At 39.5% G+C, this 20049-nt stretch overlaps 2 protein-coding genes across 3 annotated transcripts in view; one reads left to right on the top strand and one right to left on the bottom strand.

The window, feature by feature from the left end:
* The first annotated feature begins 1369 nt into the window (after window positions 1-1369).
* Window positions 1370-16042, top strand: LOC141781110 (arf-GAP with dual PH domain-containing protein 1-like). 2 transcript variants are annotated; one of them, XM_074656635.1, is made up of 11 exons: window positions 1370-1720; window positions 4091-4221; window positions 5063-5154; window positions 6075-6157; window positions 12459-12571; window positions 12810-12956; window positions 13320-13403; window positions 14150-14212; window positions 14396-14467; window positions 14738-14966; window positions 15057-16042. In XM_074656635.1, exons 1-11 carry the CDS (start codon window positions 1630-1632, stop codon window positions 15083-15085), a joined length of 1134 nt encoding a protein of 377 aa, XP_074512736.1. In that variant the 5' UTR covers window positions 1370-1629; the 3' UTR covers window positions 15086-16042. The 2 variants fall into 2 exon arrangements, with proteins under 2 accessions (XP_074512736.1, XP_074512737.1); XM_074656636.1 differs by lacking the exon at window positions 4091-4221 and having other exon boundaries at window positions 1554-1720.
* A 9-nt stretch (window positions 16043-16051) lies between these two features.
* LOC141781112 (ras-related protein Rab-26-like) overlaps window positions 16052-20049 on the bottom strand; it is a 78608-nt gene continuing 74610 nt past the window's right edge. Inside the window, exons 8-9 of the mRNA XM_074656638.1 lie at window positions 19718-19794; window positions 16052-18855 (exon numbers count right to left, since the gene is read on the bottom strand). Of these exons, the coding sequence (XP_074512739.1) occupies window positions 18756-18855; window positions 19718-19794 (177 nt within the window). The 3' untranslated portion in view covers window positions 16052-18755. The remainder of the gene's footprint in view (window positions 18856-19717; window positions 19795-20049) is intronic.

Genomic DNA, 20049 nt, shown 5'->3' with positions numbered 1-20049 from the left:
TTTGCTTAACATACTTTTACGTAATCTTTCAAGAACATGTTAATGTTAGTAAGTCTGTGTTCAACAGAAAATGTCCGACCCTAAACTCTAAACTCACCCATTTTGACTGAATCCCGCCGCCCAAACGCACACAGGTAAATGACGTGAAACCACACCTCTGTGCCAATTAAATTGCATTACTGCCTCCTACTGGATTTATTCGTCCACTGTTATCATATTCTTTTATATCCTTGTAAATAGTAAATAGTAACCTAAATAACCTTCTCTTCCCCATCTTGTCTCTATGGAGGATGGAACCTGCCTAAATAAAAATCAATAATGAAATAAATCAATCAATAAATCAATAAATTAACAAATTAATAAATAAACAAATAATTAACTCGACAAAGAAATAAATATGTCCTTAAATATAACAAAATAATATAAAAAATAAAAGTAGCTATCAATTAATTAATAGAATTCGACATAAATTGACATTTGTTTTAATTTGCTTCTGTATTAATTTATTTATTATTTTATCTTTATTTTTTATTTATTTAAGTATTTATTCATTTTTAAATCTATGTATTTATTTATTTATTCATACACACAATGGAATGGTGTTAAGATCTTATTCAATTTTTATTTATTTATTTATTATACCTCTTATCTTATACGTTGTAGCAAATAACACAGAGCGAATGAATGGAGAATATGGAAATGAGAATAACTTAAAAACTAAAAAGAATTTAAAAAATCTGTATAAAATCTTTGAAAGTAGTAACAGAGTAGGCCTGTAGCTATTATAGTGAATGTTGCTGTGTCTAGTTTAAACATTTTAAGACGATACATTTTTAAAATCTTGAGTTCCTTGGGGTTTAACTGAGTTACATTTTATTTTCATATATCTCCAAGAAAGATAAAAGTGATAAAACATTTTATTTTTTCATACTTTGTAACATATTAACATGAAAAAAATGCCAACATACCACCATATATTACCTTTTGTAAAACATTGCATTTAAAAGCCTCTAGTTTTAATCTATAATAAATACATGTTTTGGTATTCATATTGCCTTGAGGTGTAGGGCAGATATCAGGACACTATTAATGCAAATTTTAACTAAATCAAAGCAACAGGTGAATAATTGCATGAGTGGTTCTGTTTTATAGCCTCTATGAAATATATTTTTAGAGTAACACCCAAATTCATATCACCAACTGCGTCTGTTCAGGTAGTTAAAATATTTGAGTATATTATTCAGGTAAAATACTAAATAAATATTTCCACGCAGTGAGCTGGTGAAAGAGGAGGTGAGTGTGACAGTCTGGTCTGGGTGTGTGTGAGCGCGTCTCACACCATCACAACGACCGCTGGAGGTCTCACTCCAGAGGAAGACAGAGATGAGACTTAAATGCATTTATTGTTGTATCTAAATGGGTTTTACAGTGTCTCCACTAGACTGACCATGCTCCTCTATCCAGCAACCTTCTCACCTTAAAATGACAGCTTTCTAGTTGTGTAGTTGCGCGTTAAGTTTTCACAGATCCAGTCCTGCGCGTCCTGGCTGCAATCTTTACTTTCGATGCATGATAGTTTGAGGTTTTCAGCCGAGGAGCAGGCATCTGTGCATCAGAATCATTTGCAATATGGCTTCAGATCAAGAAGACATCAGGCAGCGGCTGATAGAGCTTCTGGACAAACCTGGGAATGGAAACTGTGCCGACTGTGGAGCTGCAGGTAAGGCTGGAGGGGAGACACTGTCTCACTCTGTGACAGATGCTGGACAAAATGACTTTTTCTTACTTAAATCTGTTTATATGTTCACTGTATAACCATCCCACTTCTTTCTTATTCCCGTGGGATATTATGAGCTACAAATAATTAACTGTATATATATCACAATTTCACACTGAGTCTCCAGTTTCTTTCTCGCAAGGTCGTTTAGTTTCTCTTCTCAGACAGTCACGATGTGGTCTGGAGCATGGTTATGAAATATATAACAATTGACATAAGATCCTCACACACAGCAACTAAATAATGTAGCCTATTGTAAAAGTGTATGTAAGTGATTTTTATTTAAACTTATAAATATGTATTCATCTAGTGGTTGATTTCCTTTTGCATGTGCACTTTTGCTTGGTCACACACTCTGATGGTCACACCTAGTTGGTTTGCACTTATCAACTCTGCATACACAAGAAAGGGAAGAAAAAAAACATAGAGAAACAGGTGTGGTTTGTGAATTAAGGTTCATATAGTCATAATCTATAACCGTACAATGAATTATGACAATAAAAAGCAGCAAATCTTCTCCTTTGGGAAGCTGCAACCAGAGGATGTTTGGCAATTCTTTTAAGTCAAGTCAATTTTATTTTTATAATCCAATATCTCAAATCACAAATTTGCCTCGGGGGGCTTTACAATCTGTACAGGATACGACACCCTCTGTCCTTTACAGTACGACCCTCTCATCGGATAAAGAAAACCCCCAAAAAAACCTTTTAACAGGGAAAAAAAGGAAGAAACCTCAGGAAGAGCAACAGAGGAGGGATGCCTCTTCCAGGACGGACAGATGTGCAATAGATGTCGTGTGTACAGAGTAACAACATAATGAAAATACAACATAGACAATCCATATGACAAAACAATATACATATAATGTGAACATATGCATGAAGAGATGGATCCAGGATATGTCTCCAGGCGTTGCCAAACAGATATAGCCTGAACAACATTTCTTTTTCTTGAAAAAAGACTAAAATGATAATTATTAATCTTAAGGTGCTTTGTGCATTGCTACATGTGGACCCTTAAAATTCTCTTCCATGCCAAATATATTTGGATCCTCTATCTGCTGATTGGCTGTGTGACTGTGTGTGCATCCTGTTGTCTTGGAGAGTGACTTCTCTGTTAGACTGGTTCATTGTCTGAATTACAACAGGCCCACATAATGCAGAGGAGATGGGAGTAGCCAACTACACATCCGCCCCTTGTCTCTTGTGCACAGATGCATGTGTGCAGCTTTGTGATTATGCACAAGGAAGTAATAGTTTTTTTTGTTGCCATGCTATTTTTTGCAGCGTGTGTTCACTTAGTCTTCATTAGCAGTAGTTGAAGGGCTGCGGCACGCTGATACTAACTACTTGACACTGCTCCAATTCTTTGGCACAGTTACAAAATAACCACCACGGCTGCTGTAATCTCACTTTGCATTGATATGACTAATGTAGGAGGTTATGTGTGTGTGTGTGTGTAGTGTAGCTATTCACACATTTGCTGAAACTCTCGTCTGTTCTGTGTCTTCGTTCAGACCTGAATTTAGCACACTGTATCTTGTCATAACAAAATAATATACCATGTTATTTACAACTTGGCTTTAATGAAGAAAAAAAACAATTCTGTGTATTTATTGTGATGTTGATAATTGCCACGCTGCACACTCTTTCCACTTGTTTCCCTTCCAAGCAATGTTTGAAGTGTGTGATGTTGTGACCTTCACTATTTCACTACTTCTTGAGGACACAGCAAAATGTCATGTGCGCTGAAACATAACTGGGTGACATCATGTCACCGAAAAGAAAGTCATTTTTTTCAGTTTATTTTTGATTTATTTCAGAGGTTAATTCAGTACATGTTTTTTTTTGGAGGTACAGAGGTGTCGGAGGTTGTCGTGACTCATACGTTGTATGCAGAAAAGTGTGAATGTAACGTGTGAACGTAGTGTAAGTGTGAATGACACGTTGCACATAAGATATACAGTAGATATGCCTGTGAGTCTCCAATATTCATACAAATATTCAGTAGTTTTAGCTTTAGTTTAAATGCATGCATAGCCAACATTTATGGCTGGCACCAATAAACTACACATGATTTTTAGAAATCTTTATCAACTACAGGATTCATGTAAAAAACACTTCTATACATGTGAAAATATTTCTTTCTTACTGCAATAATGTGTCAACCACTGTTCTAGTTATCTGCAGCGACCTGCTTCAAATATAGCTGAGCCATCAGTGTCTGCGAGAAGGAAGTTCAGAAACGTTTCAGTGTGTTCCGCTATTTTGAGCTTTAAGTGGTTTTTGAGTGCAATCTACATGTGCGTTGCAGATCCGGAGTGGGCATCGTACACCCTGGGAGTGTTTGTGTGTCTCAGCTGCTCCGGCCTTCATAGAAACATTGCTCAGATCAGCAAGGTGAAATCCATCTTGCTGGATCCCTGGAGCTCCTCTGAGGTGGAGGTAAGAACTTTGATGGGATTTTATTCACACAAATCCTAAACGCCCTGTGTTTTGTGAGAGAAAACTAGCCATCGATTATATGTCTGAAACTTGGCTTGAGGTAACGTCTGCAGCCTCTATAGCCTCGTCCTCACCCTGCCCACCACGCTCCCCTGTGAGCATCACTCTCTGTCTGCCCCTCTGCCCCTGCATCTCTGCTTGGAAGAATAAGACAAGTCATCAGACTCAATTCAGCATGGCCTGAAAAGGCATGAGCCAGCAGCTGGCAGATACAACCAATATCTTTGTGTATGTGTGTGAGGGTGTGTGTGTGTGCGCGCTGAATCCTGGGACTCTCAGACTTTAAAACTCACTTTAAAAATAGGTTGATTAATCAAGAATGAGGTGAAAAGAATAATATATTGTTATCATAAATCTAGTCCAGTCAGATGAACTGTATCATGTGCTTTTGTTTGTGGCGTGTTTTGTCATTCGCTCTTTCTCTCTGTGCCCCCCTGTCTCTGTCTTTCTCCCTTGATTCGTATGTGTATGCATGTGTGACCTGTAGTTTCCTAGCTGTGTGCTAATGCATGCTGAGCAGTGGTAAATACAGAGACACAAAAGAAAGAAGCAGCCATGGCAGCAGCACCATTTCCCTCTGGGCAAGGAGTCAGCCACACAAACACTGAGCTGCAAGCACCTCATTATATCTGTCTGTGTGTGTCTGCGTGTGTGCGACCTGCCCTCTTCAGCCAAATACACACACATGCGCTCACGGCCATTAAGCCTCTGTGCACACACACACTAATACACACAGATATCACTTACAAACATCAGATGTTTCTCTTCCTCCCCTCTGCAGTTCATGGACTCTGTGGGTAACAATGCTGCCAAGGCCAAATATGAACAGATAGTTCCTGCCTTCTACTACTGTCCTACACACAAAGACTGCACGTAAGTGATGTGTCTTCCTCCGCCGTCCTTAACGTCGGATTCAGGTCACCTACCGATGTTCACCTCTAAATGTGAGAGTGATTAGTACATATCTGCAGCACAGATGGAGACTGTAGAAACTTGCCTTAAAGGTGCAGTGTGTAGGATTTGGTGGCATCTAGCAGTGAGGTTGCAGATTGCAACCAACAAAAATGTCTCCTGTGTGCCAAGCGTGTAGGAGAACTATGGTGGCCGACGCAAAAACGCGAATGGCCCCAGGCCCGGTGTTTAGTTTGTCCGTTCTGGGCTAGGAACATGGCGACCAGCTCCGTGAAGAGGACCCGCTCAGTATGTAGATATAAACGGCTCATTCTAAGGTAGCGAAAACACAACGATTCTTATTTCAGATGATTATACACTAAAGAAAACATACTTATTAAGATTATACTCCATTTCTGCCAATAGATCCCCCTAAATGCTACGCACTGTTCAGCCCGACGGAGGAATTTATTGCCTCAATTGACTACATTTAAAAGACCAAATCCATTATCCGCAAAGAGCTTCGAGCATTCGGGGAAGAAAGCTAATATGTTAAATACTGTAATGCTGATTTGTTTTAGACGACATAGCTGATTAAGAACGAGGCGTTTGTTTATGCATGATGCTTTGTGAATGTAAAGGATAATTGTTGAGGGAACAGAAAGAGTGCGGATAAATTAATTTAATAAAGATAGATGTGGGAGATAAAAGAAGATGGCTGGAGGACAAGGGAGAGGAGTATGAGAAGATGTGCCATGTAATAGTTGACTGCTTCTGTTTTGAGTTTGCATGAAATGTGGCTCGCAGCCTTTATACCCATGTAAGTTAATGAGATGTTTCCAACATTAGCTTAAGCGTGAAGTAAATATCAAACCCAGTATCTAACACCAACTGGTCTGCAGGCTCCTGCGGGAACAGTGGATCCGAGCCAAGTACGAGAGGAAGGAGTTCCTGTTTGTGGAGAGGCAGGAGCCCTACTCGGCAGGTAAGAATGAAATGCATCTCTGTGCATTTATGCACCCAAACACATTATACTTCTTGCTTACTCAGGAAAACAAGTAATTGTCTGTGTCTCACAGCATCACCTATTCAGCATTGAATGAAGAGCAGGGAAACTCCATCATCCATTTATCATTACCAACATTCTTGGGTGAAACATGATGAAATCCAAGGGAACAGAGGCCTCACCTCACACCCCACTTTGCTGTCTCCACTAAAAGGAATAGATCAATATTTTAGGAATTAAGAAAAATAGTTGCAGCGTGTAAGTACTCTGAAAACCTGAAATTTTTGTTTTTACATTTCTGTTTATGTATAGTTCAAACATCAGGTTAATAAGTAAGCTTTAAAAGGTGTTGGTAGACATATTTGGACAGCTTGTGGAACACTACGAGCAATGAGTGCACGGGCAGAGCGCGCATGCTGGCACGCAGGCCATCCAATCACTTTATTTGGGCCGAGTGAAATGATTGGATGGGCTTATTACAGTCCTGCAACAGCCACAGTTACCGGACTTTTTTATTTTTATTTGTCAGAGCATTTGATTTATTGATTGCTGTCGGCATATAATGAGAATTCCAACAAATATAATAACAACATCTTTTTATTTGAACAACACTACCTACCCTACCTTTAAGCTGCTGCCTTTAACACACAGAAAGAAGACTGATATCAATCTGCTCATCTAAGCCAATACAGTGTATTTCCAAAACTATTATTTTAATGTATCTTGCTCATTTGCAATCTAGATATATCTTAATCAACTACCTTCAAATTGGATGGGACAATATTCTGGGATATAACATAAAGCAGCACAAACCCTTGTGTGATCTTGTGAGAATATCTGTTGGGGTTCAGTGTGTGTGAAGGTGCTATTTGGCCTGCTAATGGCACTACACAGTCAAGGGGTGTAATAATGAATAACTCAAGGCCCAGTAGGTACCATTGCTGCTCATTTACATGGCCCAGCCCAATTAACCAGCCAGTCAGATTGAGTGCTTGTTAGACAGATAGATGGTGCGTCAGCATGTCTTATGTTGCAGACACAATGAGGGCTGGTCATCGAGGGAAGAAAACTGCCCTTTGCTGTCCAACTTCAGCTTCTCATGTATCCTCCTGTTTTTCCTCCTGCTCTACCTTCATGTTTTTTTTCTTATCCACACCACCACCTCTGTTTCTGCCTTGCTACAATATGTCACACCCTTTTCATACGGTTGACTGTGTCAAATCACTTTGTCATTGCCCTAAGGTCAGTTCCTCACTTAATGTGTATTACATAACCCTTATCTATCTTTTGTGCTGAATCATATGCCTGTGTGTCACAAATGACAAATGTCTCTTGGCTAATTGCCCAGTGCAGCCTCATTAAAAGAGAAAAAGTGGCACCAACCTGACTGCTAATCAGACTCAGCTAATCAATAATGGATGCCCTCGGCAAAGTAACTGGTTACGGGTGTGCAGATGCCAAGATTGGGCCATTATGATCTCTAAGATTCTGGAAGTGATTGGAACTGTAACCACGATGACGGCAAGAGATTGACATTTGACTACAATCCATGTAAAGCGAGTTAAATAGTTAAAAATTACTCGGCTGAAAGAAACAATTACTCTTTTAGCTTTCGTTCCCCTTGTTAAAAGCCACCTCCAGTGTTTAAAACAGGCGTATACCATGGACTACTAAACACAAACAGAGAATACTTCCTTTATAGTAAGATGATGCTGCAACAGCGCCACCTATTGGCCAAATGGTGGTCACTCAGGCATTATTTCTACACAAGTCCACCAAACGTTGTCGCAATAGCACAAAGTGTTCAGGAGATATGACATTTTTTGTATTATAAACCATGCCCACAGTGTTTGAGCTAACAAATGACTGTATGGAACATCAACAATCCCAAAAAGTTTCCGGCTTGGTCCAGAGATGTTCTGTACCAAATTTGGTGACGGTTTTTCAAAATATGTAGGAGTCGAAGCAAAAAAATCTCAAAGAAAATGGGCGTGGTTTATCTGGATTCGTCTGGATCTACAGAACTTTGTTTCTGAGAGTTAAGTTGCCGGCCAAAACGTAAAGTTCATTGTTATAGCACCACCATCTGGTCAAATTGCACCACATTCGACACTGCACTGCAATGGGTCCCCAGTAATACATCCGCCAATTGTGAAGTCATTGGGATGAGTGGTTCTCGAGATATGCAAAGGATATTCCTCGCATTTACGGGTGCACACAGGAGAAGTTAGTTGTTGACCAATACATTAATAAACGGCTACATTTGCTTACAACTAGTGTGTTATAAACCATTTATTAAATGTCTGTATACTACATATTTAATGCCAAATACAGGGCTTTAAGGTAAAGTGTTACCAAACAGTCTTTCCAGCATTGAATGAAATGAAAAATGAGCTGACACATGCAGCACTTAATACCACAGAGGTGTGTCTATTATAGACCTTTCTCACGGCAAACGGTTTGACTTGTTAAACACAAGTGTAACTAATAATAAAATTAATCCCATTCAAGTGTTCAGTGCCCATCACTGACATGGCTTACTAGGACGTCTTAATGTAACAGGGTCATCATTAAAGGATAAATCCGCTGTTTTTTCAGCTTATTAAAATATTATTTCCCATCATTTATAATCATACAGAATACAACCTCAAAGATAGATTTTGAGAAACTCACAGTTCTGCTGCAGCCTCTCAGCATGAGCACAGTCTAAGGGGAAAACAGGATGCTGTCGGTATATCAGACATATCTAGATACAGTATGGTCCATATCTTCTTCCGATTCGTCTACGCTTTTTATCAGGTTTTATTGACTGTTTCCCTTTGACTTCTGTGCCGGAAGCAGGAAGTTGTGCAACATAGTCAGTTAACCTGATAGGGGACATTGTTTTTGGCAGGATATTTTAAAGATATTACTGAGTTACTCAACACCCTCCCTGTAGAAGTTATAGGCAGAACTTCCTCTTCAAATAGAGTGATGTCATTTCTAGAGCCGCAGTGTCAAGATCACACAACAGTTTCAAGTTCACAACCCGACACAGTTCCCTTTTAACTAAAGCCATGCTGCGTTCTCACAGGGTTACAATTGAGCAACCTCTTGCATGGTCTTGTCAATAAAATAAACGCGCAAATTGCGAAAAGGTGCAAAAATTCTCAATTCTCAGTCAATGCCTTACCTTAACCATTCTCAGACAATGCCCAACCTTAACCATTCAAAGTCAATGCCTAACCTTAAATATTCAAGGTCAATGCCTGACCTGAACTATTCGAGGTCAATGCCTAACCTTAAATATTCAAGGTCAATGCCCAACCTGAACTATTCAAGGTCAATGCCTAACCTTAAATATTCGAGGTCAATGCCTAACCTTAACTATTTGGGGTCAATGCCCAACCTTAACCATTCGCAGTCAATGCCCAACCTGAACTATTCAAGGTCAATGCCCAACCTGAACTATTCAAGGTCAATGCCTAACCTTAACTATTCAAGGTCAATGCCTAACCTGAACTATTCAAGGTCAATGCCTAACCTTAAATATTCAAGGTCAATGCCCAACCTTAACCATTCTCAGTCAATGCCCAACCTGAACTATTCGAGGTCAATGCCTAACTTTAACTATTCAAGGTCAATGCCTAACCTGAACTATTCGAGGTCAATGCCTAACTTTAACTATTCAAGGTCAATGCCTAACCTTAACTATTCGGGGTCAATGCCCAACCTGAACTATTCGAGGGCAATGCCTAACCTTAGCTGTTCGAGGTCAATGCCTAACCTTAACCATTCGAGGTCAATGGCTAACCTTAACTATTCAAAGTCAATGCCTAACCTTAAACATTCGAGGTCATTGCCTAACCTTAACCATTCGAGGTCATTGCCTAACCTTAACCATTCGAGGCCAATGCCTAACCTTAAACCATCTTGTGAGAGTTTCCCAAATTGTTATTTACCTTCAGACAAAGCCCTCTTGCATTTGCAGTTAAAAACCATTAGGTAGTTTAAAGAAGTGCCTTCACTGTGAACTAAAAAGCTAAAACACAAAGCCTGATATTTGTCCCTTTAAGGTAGACAAGATAAAGCACTATTATTCGAGTCTCATGACTGTCTAACTCTTCCACTCTGTGTTTCTCTGTCCCTCTCCCTCTGTCAATGGCCTCTTGTGTTGTGCTGTGCAGAGGTTTAGGAGCATGTGGCTGTGTGTCTCTACCACAGAGGAAGAATGGCCTCTTTTGTGTACAAGTATTCTATATAACATTGCCCCTGTACTTTAGGCCAGGAGAAAGTAGCAGCGATCTGTAGAGGACCTGAAGAAAGACAGACGCTGCGGTCCAAAAGTTGCTTTGCTCTCCCAAGTGTTTGCAAATATTTGACACCCTGTTATAACAGTGAATGAATTCTCTTGTTCTCCTCTGCAGCCTTAGGTTGTTGTGGACAGTCTGACCCTCCTCCTCTCAGTGGTGAAGCAAAACTTTCAGTTTCATGAATCATTGATGAAGCCATTGCTCAACCAGAAGTTTACTGCTGTGTGCAGCCCACACCAGGACGACTTTATTACTGTACAAAGAAGCAAAGTGAAGAGACAAAGGGATGGATGGAGGGAGAGAGGATGGTGCTGGTGAACCAGCAGACAAACATTAAAGTGTTTGTTAATTTAAGCTCCATTCCCAGAGGAAAGTGGCGATTTTCTGGCACATTTTCCTCTCAAAATTTCTCTCTGTCCCTTGCTTTTTATTGCATTGCACTTTAGCTCATACCGTACCAGCATTTGAAAGAGGCACTTTACTGTCTGTATGCTGTTCTTGTACAGTTCCTTGCAGGGGAAGTGGTTTATCAGTTGTTTCTAATGCAGTCTGCTATTTGGAGATTTCCATGTAATCTGAAGAAAACAGCTGAGTGCTATTTATATGAGGATGTGAGTTGGCATCGGAGGGGATTATTATTACTATATTGAAGGTTCTTACACCTTTTCAAAAGTCAATTTAAAGCACTTTTCAAGCATTTTCAAGCTTTTCCAGCAACTTGCAGCTGTGGTAAATTCAAAGACTGTATATAAGAGTAGACTAATTCCTACACTGGTACGGATTGTTAGAAAAATACAAGTTCTGACACAAAAGTGCTTCAGTTGTTGTTAATCAAAAAGTCCTTGTGTGTGTGTGTGTGTGTGTGTGTGTGTGTGTGTGTGTGCGCACGCATGAGAGGTGACCGAGTTTATTTCAGTGATATTCAGGTTTGTAGAGGAAGCCATCAGTTGAAGCTGAATTATTTATATCTGGTAAAAGCAGAGGTGCTTCCTCCTCCCACAACCGCTGAGCTGCTTAGAGCGGTGACCACATGAGCCAAAAGTGTGCACACACAAATGTAGGAGCTTTCAGTGGTCTCCACCAGCATTGTTTCTGGAATCAGTTTCCTGTGAAATATTACATGCTTAATGATCTCTCAAACTCTTGAATGACCACTGTTGTATAAAGTAATGAAAAAGGGCTGTTTTAGTGCAGGGATAAATGGGCACAAGGGGAGGTTTTATAATGACCAATAAACAATTATACATGTATATATAGCATCAGCATTAATTTGAATTAATTTACCAGGAAAATGTTGTGGGGTTAATAAAAGTGTTGCTCCCTTGATTCCGGGAATGATAATATCATTTATGACTATTAAAGCTGCGCTAATCAATATTTTTGTTTACATAAAAATTGATCTAAAGGCTTTTTGTAAAGTGCACTTCCTTGTAGCTCTACAGGGCATTTTAGTTTTCAGATCAGCAACCTCGCCAAACAACAAAGACAAAGTTAGCAGCTACCTGGTGAACATAGTGGAGTATTTAACAACTAAAGAGCCGGATATTTTTCTCAGTAGTTCAAGACCAACACAGAGCTAGGATTAGTGAGTGATTATTGAACGTACATTCTTTGGCTGGCCAGAAACACAAAGGCACTAGTCTGCTGGATGTGTAAATGAGTAACTTGCTAACAGGTTATCCATATCAACTTTATAAAATGATATTATGTCACTGGTGTGTTTACAGCTTGCTCTGCTGCCCCCAACTTGCCAAAAAAATAAACCCCTGCAGCTTTAAGTTTATCTAAATAATAATGAGGTTTATCACAGCTTGATGTTCCCTGTAGTAACTATTTGCGAATTTTTCTTCTGTTTGAGTTTGTCTTAGATTTTGGGTGTATTGTATGTAGTATTTTGTTAAAAGTTTGTGTCCTCCCTCTATTTTCTTTCTCTGTATTCCTTGCTTTGTGTCGCTGGATCGGGACCCTCGTGGCTCCTCTCCTGGCAGGCTACAGAGAGGGGTTTCTATGGAAACGAGGCAGAGACAACGGACAGTACCTCAGCCGAAAATTTATTCTGACCGAACGGGAAGGTGTTTTGAAGTACTTCAACAAGCACGATGTGAGTGTTTTCTCCCACTTTATATCTTTTTCTTAACGTGTATTTAATGTGCTGATCTCAGTGTTAAAACTGACTTTGTTAAAGAAGTCATTCTGTAGAAATGTTGCTTATTACTAGCTGTAGAAATATGAAATATCTCCCATTCAAAAAATCATAGTGGTAAAACTATAATGTCCCACTGGTAGATATGGTAAACTTCTGCATCCTTAAATCCGATAAATGTCTTTCCTTTCTGCAGGCCAGAGAGCCCAAAGCAATAATGAGGATCAATACTCTGAATGCCACCTTCCAGCCAACAAAAATCGGCATGGCCCACGGCCTGCAGATAACCTATTTGAAGGACAACAGCACTAGGAATATCTTTGTTTACCAGGAGGATGGAAAGGTGAGGTGCAGTGCCTCTCTGTTGGAGTGTGTCAGAGGATACAGGAAAAGGCATGTGTGTCCCTCTCGTGGAAATGATTTGTCATTACAAGTCAGTGTGTAATTGAACTGTACTAATCCTTAATAATGTCTAAAGGCTTCACAAAACTCATACAGCATAGGAAATAATATTGTGAGAATATGCTACTTCTTCTATGCACATCTCCCTCGGGCTTAGAGCTTTTCAAAATGCTATTTACAAGAGCCATTTTGTCCAGTAATGAGTGCCGTGTGTAGTGCTGCAGGTAGTTATGTACTATCGGTGCTGATGATGTGTGTGTGAGGAGAAAATATTTCAATAACTTCATGATGTCCTGTATTGAAGGAAATGGTGGACTGGTTCAACGCCATCAGAGCAGCCAGGTTTCACTACCTGCAGGTGGCTTTTCCTGGAGCTTCCATCCCTGATGTGAGTACACGCACATACACGACACAGTTTTTTGTATATTTTCTAGGGGGACATTACTCTACAATTTAAACTACAACTAATGGTTTTTGGTAATTGGTAATTGGCTGATTCAAGTATTTCCAGATTCTGTATATTTGATTACTTTTATGTATTAACTTTTAAGAAGGGCTGTCAATGGATTAAAATATTTATTAATCGCATGATTGTCCATAGTTACAACAGTCAACAATAGTCAACAACAGCTGTCAGCTGGGTATGGGCACAGAGGCCAGTGTTGAGAACCGGCTGAGGAACAGAGCCAACAAGCAGCGTGTCAGTGTGCTGACTTGACTATGACTTGCTCCAAACTGCATGTGATTATCATAAAGTGTGCATGTCTGTAAAGGGGAGACTCGTGGGTACCCATAGAACCCATTTTCATTCACATATCTTGAGGTCAGAGGTCAAGGGACCCCTTCGAAAATGGCCATGACAGTTTATCCTTGCCTAAATTTAGCGTAAAGAAATGAATGGCGTTGAAATAGAATTTACGTTAACGCGTTATCGGGTTAACTTTAACAGCCCTACTTTTAAGTAATAGATGATGCACTCCAGAATTGTATTCCCAGCAATGTGGAGGCTTTGAAACACCATTAAGACCTAAACGTTAGAGGAAAGAAAAAAACAAACAAACAGAAAAAAAGAATTGGAAGTTAAATAAACACACAGTTTATCAGTGACTAAGTATTTACTCTTTGTTTGTTTAGTTGTTGCCCAAGCTAACCAGGAACTACATAAAGGAGGGTTACATGGAGAAGACCGGTCCAAAGGTAAGGCATTTTTCTGCTTGTCATTTTCCTGCTGAACATTTTTGTTGATAGAATACTTTTCCTCGACATGATTTATAAGTTTGGGAATATTCAAAACTTATAACAGTGTCTTGCAGTTATTTTACAAGTTATTTATTTGGCATTTGTAGCTCTATGAATTGAGCTCCTGTTTCTGTCCCACAGCACACAGAGGGCTTCAAGAAGAGATGGTTCACGATGGATGACAGGAGACTCATGTACTTCAAAGATCCACTGGTATTAAAGCTGCACGTCATGTCAGGAAACTGTGTAGTTGCACACTGTGACCAGCAGATGATGTTATGCCTTTTTCTCTACTGTGTATCAGTCTCTGTCTATTTTAGAAGGACAGTGCACTCAAAAACTCAACATAAGATATCCTTCCGTTTAGACAGATGGCTATACATCTAGAGTGTTTGCATGCAATTTGTTAAAAGTGCAGATTTTGGCTTTAGCTCCTTACAACAACGAGTTTCATTCACTATGCGTTTCTCCCTCTGCTGCCAGGATGCCTATGCACGAGGCGAAGTGTTCATTGGTAGCAGGGAGAACAGCTACACCGCGCTTTCCGGCCTCCCCCCGAACATTCCTGGCTACCATTGGCAGTTTGGAATTACCATCGTGACCCCGGACAGGAAGTTTCTATTCACATGTGAGACTGAGGAGGATCAGAAAGACTGGATCGCTGCACTTCAGACGGTCATCAACAGGCCGATGCTGCCTCAGGAGTACGCAGGTAAACTGAACACCCAACTAAGTCAATTCATTACTTAGCTCTTTTATTCTCAATTTCTGATATATATATGTGTTTGCTTTCTCTCTGCAGTGGAGGCCTATTTTAAGCACAAACCATGATGGTATTAGTGTTTGAAGACCTGTTGGTGCAGTTAGTGGAGATAAACGACCTAAAGGTGAGACAGTTACCATTCCCACAGTGATTCCTTTACTCTACCTGCCATCCTGCTCAACCTCACACACATATATGTGCCAGAACCATTTCTTAGGGAGACCGAATCACTCCTGAGCTCATGAATGTTAGCCTAACTCACTCATCTGACTTACATACTTGAAAGAGGTCAGTTCTCCTGACCTGAATGTGCAGAAGTTATGTTTGCAGGAATCAGAATTGTTGCTGCTCGGATGTCAAAAAATGTTTTCTCTGTTCTCAGTAACATAAGAATGAATATTTAGATATTTAATACAACTGAATTAACATTGCATTTCAACCAAGTGTACAAACTGAGCCCTTCTGGCCAGTTATACTAAACCATTATCTGACACTGTAATATGTCAGTAAGCAGGAATAATACAAACAGTCTGCAGATACTCACATTTATTTCCATTGATATTTAATTCTAAATGTATTTATTTTTTTAACTGTCCAATTATGCATTATTGCCAAGCACTGCTTGTATAATAAGTTATTTTTTGCTTTTTTTTTGCAGCTGAATGTAAACTGCTTCGTATAATGTTTATTATCACATTGAAGAATTGGCTTGCATTCCTTTGTCTCAATACAAATTGGGATCCAATTTAGCATTTCCTTTCATGAGGTATAATTATTTATCCAGCAGAGGGAGACAGAGGAAAGGTTTTAAACTTACTATGACCCCCGTGTGCACATTAAATTATTTGTGTAAGTGCTGAAGAGAAAGGTGTGACGATGCTTTTGATCAGTATTATGAGGGGCAGCGATGCTCAAGTGCCATCGAGCAAGACATAAAAGCTCCTGCTCTGAACTCACTGTGGAGTCGTGTGAGAGGAGAATCTGTGTAAAACTGAAATGTCGTCACTATTAAAAAGGGTTAAAGCCACATTACCGTCTGTTTTTCTTTTTTATTGTAGTTAACTTTCAGTTACAAGAAAGAAGTTGCACATTGAAAAGTAGTAAAACCAAAAATCAATACATTACTCTGAACATCAAGATTGGAAAAACATGAAAATGTACAGTAAATACTGTACGGAGATATCCAGTTTCTATGACTGAGATGAAGTCTACCAAAGCGACAGTCATATAAAAAGAGGCCTATGCTTCTTTCATTAACAACAGGTTAAATACTGTTAACAGATTATAAGAAACGTACCGGTCAAAAATGTTTTTAAGAAAACATGGCACTATATACCCCATTTATATATTCATGAATAGAAAATAAAAGCAAAACATAAAGCAGCCAACTAATTTTTGCACATTTGAATAGAAATAAAACATTTGAAATAAAGAGATATACACATCTGTGTGTCGTATACAATACCTTAGGCAACACTGTCAACATATTGTAGGTCTTTATTCCCCCCAATACTCCCCTAAACCCCACCCATACTCTTATTTACCATCTAAAGTGCTATTCTCCTCCATCAAAACTTTTTTTTTTACATGCAGAAAAAAAGTGTTTAGTATTTACATCATATTTGTCAAATCATGTTTTAAATAATTTAAAAACTAAATAATATATATTATTAAGAAGAGAGGTTGCATTAGAGCTCTCCAAGACTCAACATTGATCCTTTAATATTGGAAAAATCCCCCTAATGCTTTAGGTTCTGTGACCCATGCACTGCCACATTTCTGAAGGTTTGTTTAAAGGTATAATATGTAACAGTTTGTAAACACTTAGCAGTCAAAGTTGGCCCCTCCTCCTCGGCTTAACTCGCGAGCGAGGGAGAGAAAGAGCAGCGGTGGTAAAGCGAGCTGTAGAGTGACTGAAGAGAGGGAGCGGCGTTAGTGAGAAAAAAGCAGCGAATCAGAGAAATAAAACGTTATTTTCTGATTGTTTCACGGTGGTTACATTTTAAAGCACAAACAAACATGACCACACCTCCAAAGACCTCCACACAACCCTGCAGGACGGTGCCGCGTTGCCGGATTTTGAGTGAATGGAGCCGAAGGATTCGTCCTGCTGGCTGTGGCTCGGCGCTGCTCTTGGTCAAACCGATAGCAGCGATGTAACAAACCCATTCTCATCCGTCAAATACGGCCGCTTTGTATCTGACAGAGCTAAAGGGGGACTAACGGGCGGTATATGACGACCTGAACGGGCTGCACACTAGGGATGCAAAACCGAACCATAAAAAACTGAACCGTTCAATGGCTGTACCAACCGAACCGTGGACTTCTTGAACTGTTGCACCACTATTAAATACAGGCCAGCTAATTATTTGATGATTTGCCACAGACATAGAAGAGGCAATTATCTGAACATAGGCCTACTTGACCATTAAGAGGCCTGCCTTATTTCATGTATAAAATCTGTGTTTGGCTTCATATAATATACAAATATAATTCATTAGTATAATATAGAAATATGCTATTATTTATTACTATCAATCAATTTACAACACATTAGAAATGGTTGTTTTCTTCTACCTAATGGGCAAAACAAAGCAAACCGAAACCGTGACCCAAAAAACGCAATACAAACACAAATACATGCCTTGTTGCACCACTACCTGTGTGCTGTTATTGGCTGGGGGTTTCACCCCCACGTGGGGCCGAAAGGCTCTTTGCAGTCGCCCAGAAAAGTCCCGTACACATTACAATAAGAAGAAATGAGAAAATACAGGCAGAGGGTTGCAGGGTCTCTGTGGATACAGACACCACCACATGCTTCTAGCGGGTCATAAGTGATGATTGAGAGGGATTATCTTTTAGGAAATTCTTGCATATTATACCTTTAAACTACTTTATACTTCGCATTTAGCATGAATTAAAATCTATTAAAAGAATAATTGGTTATGGGTAATGATGCTATTACTTACTTCATATCCTTGTATACAAAATGGCAACATCAATTGCTAGAAGTAAAACATTCCCAAATATCCACAGCTGAATCATGGAAATGCTTGGATTGAGTTTATGCTGGTGAGCTAAACTGGCTCCTAAAGAGCCTGTTGAATTACGGACATGAACACTGAACCATGGACTGAGCACTATACATCTATTATATGAACATTCATCCACACGCTGACCAACAAGACAACATTCAAACAAAATGTCGACTGACATTTTAAATGGATGTGAGAAATAAATGGCTTTACAAGAACATGACCATAAATTCTGTAGGTGCGACTAAATCCCTTTCACAGTAAAATAACCACACAAGGTAAAGCAAAGGTAGGTGTCCGATTCAATGCTGGGGTTCAAAATACCATGCAGCTACAGTTATGGAAGAAAATGTCCATTAATAGGTTAATAACTGTCTGAGGTGCGGCGTCTAACTAACAACCTAGGGCTACAGTCACAGCTGAAGAAGGAGGTGGAAGAGGAAAAGCAGGACATACGAAATAGAGTAGGGCAGAGAGATGAGTGCAGGACAACAGATGGAGGTTGTGTAGACTGAGACAGGGAGGTTCGAGAGTGGAGAAACAGAAGGGCAAAACGATTTATACCTCGCTGGAGCTGACTCCTTATCTCTGATCGGGCCAGATATGAACACCTACGATATGAACATGAGTGACAAACACACACACACACACACACATAAATACACACACTCACTCAGATCCAGAGAATGGCTTAGGGCAGGCTTTAAGACCTGCAGCAACCTGTGCTCTTCATCTCCTTGTTAACGTACTCTGAAAGCTTAAACTTCTCACTGGGATCCTTCATAGACCGGTGCTTCAGCTCCCTGAGACAAAGGAAGAAGATAAGATGAGGTTACACAAAACTGAGCCACCCTAAACACTACAAATGATCAGATTATGTCTTAAAGGGATAGTTCGGGTGTTTTGAAATGGGGTTGTGTGAGGTACTTATCCTGTCTCACGGCAAGGTCAACCGGTAAAAATATTCGAAATATAGCGTACACTTAAACTGATATTGATTTTTTTAGGTAGGCCTTTCTTTTAGGTGACTAAAATACGTTTTGCTGCCGGCCCCGTCCACAGCAGTACATTGCTTTGCTTCGTTGCGGTAGCTCCTGTCTGCTTCTCTAAACTGGGGGGCGTGCCGACTGTCATCTACTGTAGGTAATACACTGACTATAGACCTCATACAACCCCACTTCAAAACACCTGAACTATCCCTTTAAGTTGCTCCAAAAACTAATTTAGGAACCTGTAAGCTAAGCACAACATTTCTATCATGCATTGTTTTTTTCATAAAAAACATAACATACAGAGCACACATACACTAAGAATAGACTTTACAGTGAAGTTGGAGACATCTTGTGTCCAGTACTTAAACTTTTAAAATGAAAAATATTTGCAGGGAGAAAGAGTAGATGGAAAAACAATCTATCAGACACAAATTAATATTCCTAGCGGAGTATTTTTTATGTCTGGAGGTGAAAAGCAAGTTCACCTAGAGTTTTTGTTTAACTATCCCCAAGGTCAAAAACAAACTTTCACATACAACAGATTTTTTTATGCTCCTTAATGACAGTTCAGTGCATCTTCATAGTTTAGTATGCCAATAATTACTAGATGAAAAAGACAAAACTTCTCTTTATCAGAACGATCCACAACACTTGCATAGAGAATGATACTCACTTTGCCACAGCAGTGAAAGCCAGCTCTACATTGAGACCTGACCTGGCGCTCGTCTCCATGAAGGGAACTCCAAACTCCTGCAGAGTCAAAGCAATGACAGTTATGGTAATGGAGATTTTCACTATTTTAAGCCCAGAGGACTCAAACATATGTATGATAATTTAACACTTTTCAACAGATTGCTGCTTCCCTGATACGCTACAAAAATTAAACTAGAATTATGTCATTACTTCATCATTTTAACCTATTAGACATTTGTGTGAAATTGTCATAATTAGCATATTAATTTTTGAGTTAAGGACAAAGATGTGTTTTGTGAGGTCACAGTGACC

Source organism: Sebastes fasciatus, chromosome 13 (genome assembly GCF_043250625.1).
Source record: "Sebastes fasciatus isolate fSebFas1 chromosome 13, fSebFas1.pri, whole genome shotgun sequence".
NCBI classification, from domain to species: Eukaryota; Metazoa; Chordata; class Actinopteri; order Perciformes; family Sebastidae; genus Sebastes; species Sebastes fasciatus.
This window is presented reverse-complemented; position numbering and strand designations above follow the sequence as displayed.

What these genes read in the sequence shown, in the direction of transcription:
- LOC141781110 (XM_074656635.1), top strand. Translation starts at nt 1,630, where the DNA reads ATGGCTTCAGATCAAGAAGACATCAGGCAGCGGCTGATAGAGCTTCTG. An exon ending in TTTACCAGGAGGATGGAAAG is followed by an intron (nt 12,957 to 13,319) that starts GTGAGGTGCAGT and finishes CCTGTATTGAAG; the next exon opens with GAAATGGTGGACTGGTTCAA. An exon ending in TGGAGAAGACCGGTCCAAAG is followed by an intron (nt 14,213 to 14,395) that starts GTAAGGCATTTT and finishes TCTGTCCCACAG; the next exon opens with CACACAGAGGGCTTCAAGAA.